The 14320-nt window shown below is 37.5% G+C and overlaps 1 protein-coding gene across 6 annotated transcripts in view; it reads right to left on the minus strand.

Annotated features, from left to right (window-relative positions):
• kalrna (kalirin RhoGEF kinase a) overlaps positions 1 to 14320 on the minus strand; it is a 149881-nt gene that overhangs the window by 19956 nt on the left and 115605 nt on the right. For 5 of the 6 annotated variants that reach the window (XM_047814983.1, XM_047814984.1, XM_047814985.1 and 2 more), the window contains 2 exons: positions 11745 to 11991; positions 2936 to 3201 (listed from right to left, as the gene is read on the minus strand). In XM_047814983.1, coding sequence (XP_047670939.1) covers positions 2936 to 3201; positions 11745 to 11991 — 513 coding nt within the window. Of the gene's footprint in view, positions 1 to 2935; positions 3202 to 8389; positions 8831 to 11744; positions 11992 to 14320 lie in introns of those variants that run through there. The other variant, XM_047814986.1, reaches the window with a different exon arrangement.

The following is a 14320-nucleotide window of genomic DNA, read 5'->3' on the forward strand; positions in this document are numbered from 1 at the left end:
TTGATTAAAAGAGTTACAACTTTTGTGTCTAACGTTTTTGATATTCAGAGCAAACACAACACTAATGCAGAAGGATTTTGTGGAAATGACAAATGCAGCTGCCTTTCTGTCTTTCAGTTAGAGACGAGCAACACGATGAAGAAAAAAAATCACAATTGTGATTTCCTGAATACAACACTTATATTTCATGATATAACTGCCAGCAATACAGCATTTAAAAACATGATTTTTGTTACTTATGTTTATCTGTCTACAGCACTAAATGCATTTTATTTTTTATGTTTTAAAAAAATGTTTCTTTTTATTCAGGAAAATGAAAAACTATTTATCAGTAAAAATAAAATTGATATATAAAATAAAAATCTAATTCTATAAAAAATATATAAAATATATTTATGGAAAATAAATCAGCAGCTTCAGATTTAAAATAAAATGTATACTCCTGCTTGCTCCACATGATTCTCATTTGATGAAACTTTGTGATATACAGTAATGCACTTCATAACCCCGATAGTTTCACTCTCAAGCAATTTTACAGTTATCACACTTAAGCACTTCTATTTACTATCACATCCAGCCATCAGTGCACTTTTGACTGCAGAACAGAAGCTGGAAATTGGTTCTGGCCAAACACAAACTAAAGATGGCCAGCATATAAGTATGGCATGTGTTGAGTAGTCTGGTGTTAAGATTATGATTTGTTAATGTTTATTTGTATTTTGAGTTCTTAGAGTGCTAATAATAGTTTGTTATTTCTCAGTATATAGAGCTCTGTAGATCCTCATACGTGTGTGACCTCTTGTTCGTGTAAGACTGGGTGTGTGGAACAGTCCCCCATGCACTAGTTCTAAGTGATCCAAATTATAATTTCTAAATTCCATCAGAATTCCACAATGTGTACTGCTTCACTGATTCAGCTCTTACACTTCCACTATGGGAGGCAGGTCAGGGTTAATGTGGGTCATTGTGTTGGGGTCCACAGCTCCTGCCCTGCCTACAGAGACTCTTTGTGCACATCACACAGGCATAAAGACCCAGGCTAATCCACACTGCCCCCCCCCCCTACTCTGTACCAGTGCTACTGCAGCTTTAGCCATAGCCGACTCTTAATAACACACTCGCAAAAGACAGTGAACAAGAGACAGTTTTCTGTATGAAACTCTGATTGTGTAAAAAAAGGAAAAAAAGAACTGAAATAGTAAATGAAAGCAGAAGCTCCAAAATGTTCTGACATTAAACTGGGTATCACCAATGCCATAGGGTACTCTTTATACTATGTGATACCAGGAAGGAAATTAGATAAAGATATATTGTATTCTTTTATAGATACCATGGATATACAATAAAATCTTTATTGCTATTGCATTTACAATACTGTTAGCAAAACCTGACTACACAAGTTCCTTAACAAACCAGAAGATTCACTATCTGGCCGAATGTATATGGACACCTGACCATCAACCCAATATTCGTTTCTTCTCCAAACTACTGCTTTAAAAGTGAAAGCATACAACTGTCTAAAATGTCATTACAATAATCCCTCGCCACTTCACGGTTCAAGTTTCGCGGTTTGTGTTTCGCGGCCTCAGTGCATCGGTGATTTTTTTTAAAGTTTATTCATCGAAAAATAAAAATAACAACAGTTTCCCAGGATGCCAGACAAAGAGAGAAACTCTGTCAGAGGCTTTGTACATACCCACGGGCACTCAGACAAGGCACGTGATTGGCTCGCGAGATCTGAGCTGATTGGCTGTGCATCATCGCATCCTCTCCCAGCTTCTTCCCTTGTTGTATCTCGCCACTCTCGTTCACACTGACAACTGTGTCTCGCGTATTGTGTTTTCGTTAAGCCCTTACAATGCCTCCTAAGCGCTGTGCGCTTGCAATAGATTCCACTAGTGAGCCCAAGAGGAAGAGGAAGATTATGACTATAATTGAAAAGGTCAAACTTTTACATATGTTAAAACAGGGCAGAAGTGATGCCGCGGTGGCACGCCATGATGGAGTGAATGAATCGACAGTGCACTACATCAAAAAAAGACTTTTAAGTAAAAGATTTAAGTAAAATATATGTGAGTGAGTGAATGTATAATATTAAGGTTTTATAATTAAATAGATTTAAGTGAGAAAAAAAATTATATATAAGTATAAATATACATATTTTAAACATTCTGGTACCCACACACACACATATACGGAAATTCCATGGGGGGGGGGGGGGGGCACACCTACTTTGCGGATTTTCACCTATCGCGAGGGGTTCCGGTCCCCATTAACCGCGATAAACGAGGGATCACTGTATTTACTGTTGCATCACAATTTCACTGCAGACCAAACTTGTTCCAGCATGACCATGCTCTTCTGGAAAATGCAAGCTCCATGAAGACATGGTGTGTAAAGGTTGGAGTGTCCACGTTGAACAGCTTTGGGATCAAGTGGAACGCCGTCCCTGACCTCTTCGCCTATCATCAATCTCAGTGATGACCTCACTAATGCTCTTGTAGCTGAATGAACACTAATCCCCACAGCCACACTCCAAAATCTAATGGAAAGCCTTTACAGAAAAGTGGACATAACAGACTAGAAAAAAAAAATCTGTATTTTGTTTTATTGACCATTAACTGGTCAGAAAAGCTTCGATTTTGTGGGACATTTCAACTTAATTAAAATAGTTATTACAAACAATAAAAAATAGGTCCAAAGATTTTTATTTGCTCAAATAATATTTACCCTCCTCCTCCCAATTGAATCTGACCTCGAAGGAAATACATTAATTATTATTTACACCCCCTTACATTTTTATTTTCCCACCTCCTCCCTGTATTTGTGCCACAGTGCTGTTTAATGTGCATATGTTAATAAAATCTAGTGTTACAGACTACTAGTATCCCCGTTTGAGAGACTGTAATGTGCTTGACAGCAGCAGTATAATTACCTCTTCCAGAGTGTCGTCCTGCGTTTCAGGGGGTCCCAGGTCAATGCTCTTGCGGCCATCTCTCTTCTGCTTCTGCTTGCTGGGAAGCTTTTTGATGTTGCTGCCGTGACTGAGGCGGCGTACGGGGCTTGTGAGCCATTTCTTCAGGGTGTTTCCAGATCGTTTGGGTCCTGGGGAGTTACTATGAAGGGAAGCGAGTGAAGCCTGAGGCTGCAACGCCGCCACTGAGTCTGTCTTCCCATCTGGACCAGTGACACTGAAATTCTCTGCAAGGCAAGATTATAAAAAAAAAAAAAAAAATCATGAGCAGGCACATGACAACATATCACACATGATATGTAAATCATTACAAACCATGTAAAAAATACCAGCCACAGAAAGACATCTTGAAATTTAATAAACACATCAAAATATATTGTACTGAATTTTTTTACTGAAGCAGTCAAAAATGATAAAATTGTAAAAATTAAAATAAAAAGGCAACTGATTATTGATGATGAGTGTACAAGAAACGGCTAAGAATTTGAAGAAAGCTTCATACAATGTTTGAGATCAGGCCCAATTGTTATTCTGAGATCTTTGAATACACCAATTCTAGCTGAATTATAATCCACCAGACTAAATTGTTTGTATTCTTACACTGCAAAAACAATAACTAACATCATCATGGTAAGCCAGGTGTCATGTTTGTCCTGATGTAACGTTACTGTAACACTGCACAATCACACTGCACTTTATTCCATGCAGACAAAATGAGGCAACAAGTACAAACCACACAGTGCCAAGTCAATGTCAATGTGTATCGACTACACCAATTCTCTGTCTACAACCTTAATGTACTATAATTGGTCTAAGCTACACAATGTGATATTAAATCACAATGCCCTGCATCATGCATACTGCAATAGCCTTCAAATATGATCCATATATAAGTCAATCACATTACTGTAACAAATCATATCAGCTTTTTTAATCTGTTGTAGCTGCTGCACTTGTCCTCTTTTTGTGCTTTTAAAGAATGTTATACAAAATATAGAAAACAAGTTATATATATGTGTAATATAAAATTACTGCATCTTACATATAGTGTTTATTAAAAAGACTAGCAGTGACATTTCAGACTGTAAAGTTATGAAGTAAAATTACATTTACAAGAAATTAACAACCTCTTAACTACCACCAAACCTTAATTACTCATCATGTACAGTTCTTGACCATGCAAACATCTGACAGAACCATGAGCTGAACCCGGATCCAAATCTACCTTTTTTAAATCATATAAATAATAGTTTTCAGGAAGTAATACAAATATTATAAGCAACAGAACACATTCATTCAGAGATCTTGTAATCCACACCAGTGGTTAAGTCATTTATGATATGAAAGAAATGTTATCCAGCCTAGAAATTACACTTGTTGAAATATATATACACTAGTCTTTGCTTTGCCATAGAGACGGAGGTATAGAGAGAGAGAGAGAGAGAGAGAGAGAGAGAGAGAGAGAGAGAGAGAGAGAGAGAGAGAGAGAGAGAGAGAGAGAGAGAGAGAGAGAGACTAAGTAATGGACAAGATTTCTGAATGGTACTCAATTTATGTGGATAAATGATTAAAACAGTAAATGTAGTACAATTTCTTCATTGTGCCACTATCCAGCAGTTTGGCAGAAAACATATCTGTAGTTTCATAGAAAGGCTTTATCCTCCATTCTCCTCCAAGTAACTCAGCTGAGCACTGAGATGTACTTCAACAAGCTTTTGTTTTGATTATAGCCAAGGGCTACTGTGAACCGAGAGGCCCTCGTGGTCAAACAAGTGAACAAGGAAAGGAATCCATGTTGACACACAGACATGCTGACGACAGCATAGGGTCTTGAAAGTGTAGTAGTTAGAAGATTGATTCTAATAAGTACCCGTTGTGCTTTACTATAGAAACAAACCAATGCTTGTTTATTCACACAAGTGGTTTCGGCTAACAATTCATTGTAATTACAAAACAGCAAGCCCCAACTAAGCTAAAAACCTAAGCTAAGACCAAGGACTGTGAAAGAATTAGATAAATGTAACGGACAACTGATTAAAAGTACTGTAACACTGTTAAAATGTGGGACGTGGTAGCCTAGTGGTTAAGGTATTGCTCTACCAATCGGAAAGTTGTGAGTTTCGATTCCTACATCCACCAGGTTCCCTCTGCTGGGCGCCTGAGCAAGGCCCTTTACCCTTAATTGCTCAGTTGTATAAAAATGAGATAAAAACATAAGTCGCTCTGGATAAGGGCGTAAAATCATTAGTCAAAGTTAAACCCCAACACTGTTGAATTCTTTAATCGGATTGGTCAGAAAGTATTGATTCTTTTTCTGGTACAGATCTGCTTTAATTCAATTCACAGGTTTATATTCTTGAGCTTTTTCCTAATATCATTATCAGTTCTGGAATAACAGCTTACACCAGGATTAATCTTTGATATGCTGAAGTTCCCCAAAGTGGCATTTATTTGACATTTATGAAACCAGTCTCGGTGTCAGCACCTTGTGACAGGCAGCACATTTCTGACACGAGATGACTTTGCACGTTCTGGGTTCTCTGTAGCACCGTAAGCTAGGTTTCTTGTCTTCTTAACTACAGGAGAGAGGAAAAGAATAGGCTCGTAAGGACACGACTGTTTATGGAACTAATTTGTTTTGTCGATGTTCCATAACTTTGAATACAACGTATTCTGCACCATTTATGATGGTACAATGTGTCCTTCAATAAAAGAACTGTGTAATAATAATAATAAAAATACTTTACATTTGTATGTTTAAATAACATCCAGCAGCAATGTAACAAACCAGCAAAAAAAAATTTGCCTACAAGTAAAAGATTAACTGGAATTATGAAAACAGTGAAAACTCCAATATACTATCATTATATTCTTTGATTTAAATGTGTACCCGAACATGAGACTACTATAAAACTCAGAAAAGATAAAAGGCCTCAACTTGTCCCGTTTTCTTCAAGGTCATATATTAAGGTGCCTCCGATGTCTTTTTCATTGCTCTTATTCACAACACCAGAGCTCAGTGTTCTTCTATTAACACCTGCATATTTCAGCCATAGTAAAAATACCACAGATAGTTTTTGCATAGTAGCACTTGTTACATGGCAACCCCCTGTGAGAAGTGCTCTGAGAAGCTGACTACAGCACAGAGAACGTGAATCTGAAGATTTCCTTTCAGACAGCAAAGTAATTACCTGCCATCTTCTAAGCCTAGACCTGAAGATTTGGGACAGGCAGCAAATGCCTCAGCGGTTTGGTACCGAATAAACACATGTTAAGGACAGAACAAATACATTTATTTGCATTTCTTCAAATAAAAACAGACTGATGGACGAACTCAATGACGGACGGACTGACAAACTTGCTGATGGATGGACGGACGGACAGAATGACTGACAGGCGGACGGACGAACTCGCTGATGGATGGACAGACAGACGGAATGACTGACAGACGGACGGACGAACTCGCTGATGGATGGACGGACGGACGGAATGACTGAGAGGCGGACGGACGAACTCGCTGATGGATGGACGGACGGACAGAATGACTGACTGACGGACTGACAAATTCGCTGATGTATGGACGGACGGACGGACGGACGGACAGAATTACTGACAGGCGGATGGGCGGACGGACGAACTGACGGAATGGAAGGCGGATTGACTGAATGAATGATGGACCGATTGACTGTCTAAGTAATTAACTAACTATATGTTCTGTAAGAAGAAACAATGGAACAAACTGTACATGTTTAACATTCAGAAAAACCATTTAAGAAAAATATTGAATATTCCATATTCAATAGGACAAAAACAGTGTTCTCTCTGAAAAAAAAAATGTTGCAATAGACTAGTCTAGTGGTGGTCACTGACAGAGCTATCTCCCCCAAGGACTTCTTGTAGTAATCCTGTTGTACTTCCTGCCTGGGTCTGCGTTCTTACTGAGAAATGCAATGTTACTGACATGCAGCATGACACTAGAGATGCAACAGTTCAAACACACAAAACTAGATCATCTTGTTTAAACTAGTTCCATAAAAAAAGACTACAGAAGTATCATGCAGACTGTGAGATTGACAGGAATTATTAAGAATTATTATTATTAAAGCGAGACAAAGAGCAAAAGAGAAAAATGAAAATGAGAAATTAAGATATGAAACGAGAAGAAGAAAACTGTAGATGCAGGGCTGTACTGTTCTTTAAAATCACATTTAGGATATTACATCACTAACATTTACTCCAAGCAGAAGAATTGAATGACTTGCCTACAGCACAGAATATCCAACACACAGCAGGAAATCTTGCCTGCTGCAATCTGCCTGAGTCTTTCAGTGCAGCGTTGTTGTTTTTTCTGAATGAATCTTTTTGGTGCTCACTGCAGTGCTGAGCCTTTATACCTGAAAGCAGTGCTGTGACATTAAAGAGGGAGCTGTTTTTGTTGTGAAGCGAGTCAACCCGGCTATCTCAGTGCAGAGAGAGACTTCCTGAGTTAATAGGTAATGAGAGAGCACTTTAGCCCACTTTAGAGCAAACCACAGGGGTACTGACATCAACACACACACACATACACACACACCCCTTAGCGAGTGCCATGATCTTGAATAGAGTTAAATCTATCTACTCCTTATCTATCTAACAAACCAAATACATGATTATTCAAAGCATTTCAGATATTTGTTCAAAAAAAATGTCTTGATTTATTGCCAGATTATGTTGCCAACTTTACATGTTTATTTTTAGACAGATGCAAAATAGATGCAAATAAATGGCTAGAAATGTTTATTAATCTTATAGTTGGTTACTTGTAATGTTGTAATAGCAAACACTTCATAAATACAACTAAATCCAAGATATTTTCCCTTGCTATGATGTAATTATTTGAAATGTTATTAATGTAAATGCCTAAACGTACACCCAACATCAGCATCTGAAAGTAAACTGGTTGGATTTTTTGGCTTTTACTCCAACAACTACTATTGTAACATTAACACAAGGTCACAATGATCATGTATTTTTTATGATTGTTCGGACATTTGGCCTTCACAATAACAGACACAAATAACTCGACTGGGTTGTAGATATCAGGCATCAACTTTCATATCCTTGAGATTTTTTTTCTCACACATTTTTTTCTTTTTTCACACAAGTACTGCATTATAATTATAAGAATGTAACATGCTTTAAAAAAACAAAAAAAAAACAAACTAGAAACTTTTCCCTAAAGCCTTTATCACTAAAAGCCAGATTCATGAATCTGCCACAGTTAATTTAATATCTGGTATTTGACTCAGTACTTAAATACCTATTTATGCTTTTTTTAATCTACAATACCATACCCACAACCAACAGACCCAATCACTCCCATTCCAGCCTGCATCTCATTACTAAAGCCATCCAGCTACCAGAGCTATGACCCACCTGACACCCTACAGCAGTAGCAGCAGCGGCAACACTTCGTTATGATCCAACTACAGCATGAACAAACGTGTCTCCCACTCTTCATTCTTCCTCAAGATCTCATGGCTCAGCGGAAAGCAGACCAAGGTGTGGGAAGTGAGCTTGTGTAGAAGAACGAGAGATTCCTGCTTAGTGTTGTGGAGATAGTGGAGTGTAATCATGGAGTTACCGCTCCAAGTTCACTCTGCACCCTTCCACAGCAGGGAGGGAGGAGGGGAGGGGCCACATGCACTCAAACCCACACTTGCACTCTCATTCTCTTCCTCTCTTTCTCTTTCTCTCACAGCTTCCTTGCTACACATGCTGGATTCTGGAGACAGAGAGTCAAGTTACATTCCTGCCTGTGACAAAGGGCTCTACTCAGTGGCAATCTAAAAAGCGACTCTCAGTCATCAGCGAGCCGTTCTCCAGGATCACGGGTCAGAAGATCAGGCATGTGTCTCTGTTCAAACTGCTTTCTCCAAAGATAAAATCCAAAGATACGCTGCATTCTGATGATGATATGAAATGGTTAGGGAGGATAAAATGCATTACACAATGTACAGGAGAGCTGCAGTTAATGAATCACTGTATGGGTGGTGACTCTTGATAAAATCAGGTTCAACTGGTTAATATATATTTTCCTGGATATTTTGCAATGTTCTAGAAACCTGTGTGTTCATATGCAACAAGAGTCTTCTGAAACGGAGGGACAAATCCCTGTAATTCCACCAACAGTATCAGAGGTACCAACAAATAAAGCTGAACAGTATCAGGGTTTTCATATCAACATGAAGCATTATAGTTTCGTTCCCTTTGACGTTTTAAGTGCAATCTAATGCACACAACACTCAGGCTACAGCACATAATGCACAGAAGAGGAACCGTAATTATTTTATCATGATGGAACAAATGCATTATTTATTGCTGTTGTATCCTGATATTGTATCTCTGTACTCAATAATCTTGCATTTATTTAGAGACCTACTTAATATACATATTTATTTCAATAGTATGTTTTATAATTATAATAATTTTAATCGTATTATTAATATTAATAATAAATAAAGATGTACAGTTATGCTATTTATTTAATAATGCAATCAAAATGAATATAAACGATACGTTATTTCTTCATTTATCTATTTATTTTTATTAGTATGATATTTACTATTTCTTTTGGGTTTCTTTTTTATATATTTTTTTATATGTCTTGTTGAACTATTGTACATAGGAGATATGGATCATGCCAGTGTTGGTCTACTGTGACCACAAAACAATTGTATTTTAAGAGGTTTCAACTGACAAGAAGGTTCCATTTTGCAAGAGCCTCCTGTCATATAACACAGTTCCTAACTGCACTGTCCCAGATAAGGGCATACACCTCTATACAGTCTCTCAGGCACACACACAGACACACACCAGCACACACAGAAGGGTAAACTGCCCTCAACCGTGGAGAAGGAGCAACACAGGAAACTGCTGCAGCAATTAGACCATTTCTCTGCTTGTACAGTAGCTCTACATTTAGAAACAGTCCTACATTTGTAGTGATATGACCTACGTACAGTGTGCTGTTATGCACCCAATAAAGATGAGTCAGCACACACATTATAGAATAATAATAATAATAATAATAATAATAATAATAATAATAATAATAATTATTATTATTATTATTATTGAGACAAAAGGAAGGTGAGTGCAGAGGTGTAAACGTTGCACAGGGAATTATGACTACAGTATGCTTCAGAAGTGTACGATGCATTCAGGTTTGCCACAGCAGTGATATTTGTTTAGGAGCACCGCTGCCATTTCCATACTGGATCGAGATTACTAGTGAGAGTAATTTGCATTTGGTTTTGGAAAGATAACCGGTCTATGGGGAGGAAGGAATCCAAACATGAAATGGAAGATGGCTAAGCAAATAAGTTTCTTATTCCGTAACCCAAATGCCATGCTGCTTAACTACATTATTCACACTGTAGCAGGGGAATTTGTAAAAGAAAAAAAGAGCAGGTAGGACAGAGATTGACAGAAAACAAAACAAGTAAATAATCATGAAAAACATGGCTATCTAATGGCACAATACTGACTTTGTGAAGAGGACACCTTCAGATCTGTATAAATGCAATCGGATGTAAACAGGGACACTGACATATGGGAGTAAACTCACAGTTACTAAGCACTTTTTTTTTCCAATGCAAGCACCAGAGTTAATATACTGGTTTGAGGCTACACTCCATAAGGAAACAAAAGACTCATTGATTACAAAAGTGATACTCACAAATAGAGCGGCTATGAAAGAGGAAGTTGTGTGAAGTGAGCTCACAGTAGGCAATGAGAATGTTTATATGTTATTATAAAGTCTGGTATTTCACCACAAGGAAGATGCGTTCAAGAACAAAGGAGTTTTAAATGAAAAATACGGCTGCTGCAATTGTTTGTCTGTAATATTTCTGCCACCATCAAAACAATGTGTGACATTTAAAGCATTTAAGCTTGACAAGCTGTTCAAACAGTACTTTCCTACATGGCAATTTTAGTAGACAAAAGCCATGTGAATGTCATTAATACATCTAGCTCCAATATCGTCCAATATCTGACATACTGTTCTGTTTGGATTTATTTGCTCTTTGCATTCTCAGCTTTTGTAAATCGTTTCAGTACAGTTTTATATATCTTTTGCCAAGACTTTCAAATTAGTTCTGAAGATTATTTTTAAACATTACGTTAAATATTACACTTATTTTAGAGTTTATTATATTCCGAAACAAATTCCTGGATTAAAAAACTTTTTAAATAAAGGATTACATCATTAAAATATTTTTTATTCACTTTTTCTTTAATTGATTGATTTGGCTTTTTTTTCAACCTGAAAGTGAACTGACACAATATTTCTGTTGCTTCATGAACTGAGTGGACTGTCATGTAACTCAGGGACTGACAATCAGGTTCAATCATCAGTGAAACCAGAAAGTGTGTGGGCTTGTGACAGAGAGAATTAATCATCTCATGACACACAAAGATGACTCTTATTCAAATAAAAATATGAAGGCTTTGTTCCCTTCTCTCTCTCTCTCTCACACCAAGTCTCAGTGTGTGATCCCAAGAGAGATAGGAGAGGTAAAGATCAGTTGCTTGTTTCAGATGATGCTCTTTCAGTTACAGCGTGCTCTCTCAATTAATGTCTGCTGCCGCCCCCTTGAGGACACACAGGAGTCCGGTCTATGATTTTTTCTTTTGTGAATAAATCTGTTTTAAATCCATTTTAAATCTGTGAAAATAAGGATAAAATGGGAAGATATTTGAGACATAACCCGACACGTGTCACTACCTTTGCCTGCAGGGAAGAAACAGTCCATCTCGACACTGCTGCGGGAATGGGAGATACAAAGTGCCGTGCTGGGCACCAGACCCTCCTGTGGCGGGCTCTTATCCGTGGTGCGTACCAAACACCATCCCGGCCGCTCGCTGGGTCTCTCCAGCAGCTCCACGGTTTGTCCCGTCTGTACACTGAGCTCCGACACGCAGCTCGCTGCAAAGTCATGCAGTGCCACCGTCAACTCACACCCGCCCGAGAGCTGCACACAGAGAGAGAAAGATAAAAGACAGAAAAAAGAGAGAAAGAACAATGATGTCTACTGTTTTAAGTGGCGGCACCTTTTGTGAGTCACACACACAGCAGTCTCAGTCTCAGATTGCACTGCATTCAACAGAACCATCATTCATCATTCACAAAACCATCATAATAAAACCTGCACAGCCCACATTCCGGTGGGATCTATATGAAAATGAGTACTTAGAATTTGATATAGTGCAAGCTAAAAATCAGTGTTTCTTCCATCTACAGTTACTGAGTGATTACATCATCGGTGTATACAGTAGTACTTCCACTGTGAGGATGAATCACGTACAATCCTATCGGTGAAGGCCAAGAGGAATGATGTGCTGAGCACTGAAACTCATAGGTCAACTCTTTTTTGTCTGACCGGATGTGTGACAGTCAGATATTAATACTATCACATGATAAAAGGGAAAAACTGAGTGCCATTCCCATCTAAAGGGATGAATAAAATATCTAATAATGAAATACACACATGTGAAGAAGAAATAAGAGAAATCATTCGTGATGTGGCTATATAGCAGGACCACACAGCATTTGTTGCATAAAGCTACACCGATGATACACAGCACGCATAATAACACAGATGGATGGACCACACCAACATGATTTGTAGTCCAATGCTTTAAAAAAAATAAAAAAATAAAATAAATAAATAAATAAAAAATAAAAAGAATAGAAAAGAAAATATGAAACAGTGAACAAATACAACTGTCATTTAATGAGAACTCATTCAAAGATCACCGAACCCAAACTGGCCAAGGTGATTTAGTGCAAACGCACAAGTTTGGGAATCAATGAGAGCTAAAGCAATAAGGCCATGTAATTACTCTATAGACATTCTTTAGACTCTTTTACAAACACCAACAGAAAGCAACAAATACATCATCTGGCTCATTAGTATATCTGGATTCTATAACATCACCCATTAAAAGTGCAGTCAATCTTTCTTTAACTTTCATATTCTAATTTCCTTTTATAAGCACAACAGCTGGCAAAAATGGCAGTTTAGCAAAAAACAATCTGCAAATTATCTCCAGATTCCTTTTTTTTTTTTTTTTTGGTAATTGCATGGTTGGAACTGAAAACCCAACCAAATCATCTAACACAAAGCTTCCCAGTACCTTTGATCACATCATGAGTCTGTTTTGGCAGGTGAACAAGCTAGCAAGCGAACATCTGGACAGATACTCTCGAAAGTTTAAAAAATAAAGGTGGACTCATAATGCTGTGGTCTTTTCTAACATTACAATATTACAGCAGCTTATATCCAACAACATCAAATAGAAAAGTCATCAGTGATCCAGCTCAACATAGATAAGGTTTTCATTACTAAATCAACCGCTTGCATTGATTTTAGCAATTCAGCTGGAGTTGTGTTTGTGTTGAGAAAATGAACTAGCTGTTAAAACAAGAACGATGTGTTGTGCATAAATAAAGAAGTTCGCTTTGATTTCTTTTCTGGTGTTTTAGGGATATAGGGAACATTTCATTAATCTGACTCATTACAATACCAGCTAACATTACACAGTTCCAGCAGCAGAAATACACAATGTACAAGCTTACACATCCAACACAAACATGTACACACCAAACTCTCTGTTCTCTGGTACACAGTTTATCAACCAACATTGTGTTCATTGCAGGTTACGAGGGCTTTTCACACTGCACTTAAGCCCAGGTTATCATTATAGTAAACCCTAATTTTAAGCCCAGGTAAAGGGATGTTTCACACTTGTAATTTATACTGCGTTTCTCCCAGGATTATGGGTTTTGCATGTACAGAAAGATAAACAAAAAATGTGATGTCAAAGTTATAGCTAGACCCGGAGAAGTAAATTATGATGTTACTGGACACAAAAGTCACTCCATGCTTAAAAGGAAATGAAAAAAATATATGAATAAATATATGTGTAAATAAATAAATAAATATTATACATAAATTATATAAATATATGACTATTATTTGCTCCTCTGTGTTTTGTCTTTTTTTTCTTACCTTTTCACATTTCAGGAGTCTTAGTACAGCCAAGGAGGATTTACAGGCTGATATTTAGACTGGTCACATGCTGTGTGATTTTTGACAGGGCAAACATGCAAATAAGAAAGTTAGCCCAGGGTTTAGGTTAGTTTTATGTACTGAATGAAAAGTCAGCTTATGAATAGCTCAGGATTAAATGTGAACCCCAGGTAAAGAATGAGCAGTGTGAAAAGTGAAACAAGATCAACCTGGAATCTCAAATGTGATAACTTAAATTCTGAATTTATTTGCTGTTTGCCACAATATT

Source organism: Tachysurus fulvidraco, chromosome 6 (assembly GCF_022655615.1).
Source record: "Tachysurus fulvidraco isolate hzauxx_2018 chromosome 6, HZAU_PFXX_2.0, whole genome shotgun sequence".
Classification (NCBI taxonomy): Eukaryota; Metazoa; Chordata; class Actinopteri; order Siluriformes; family Bagridae; genus Tachysurus; species Tachysurus fulvidraco.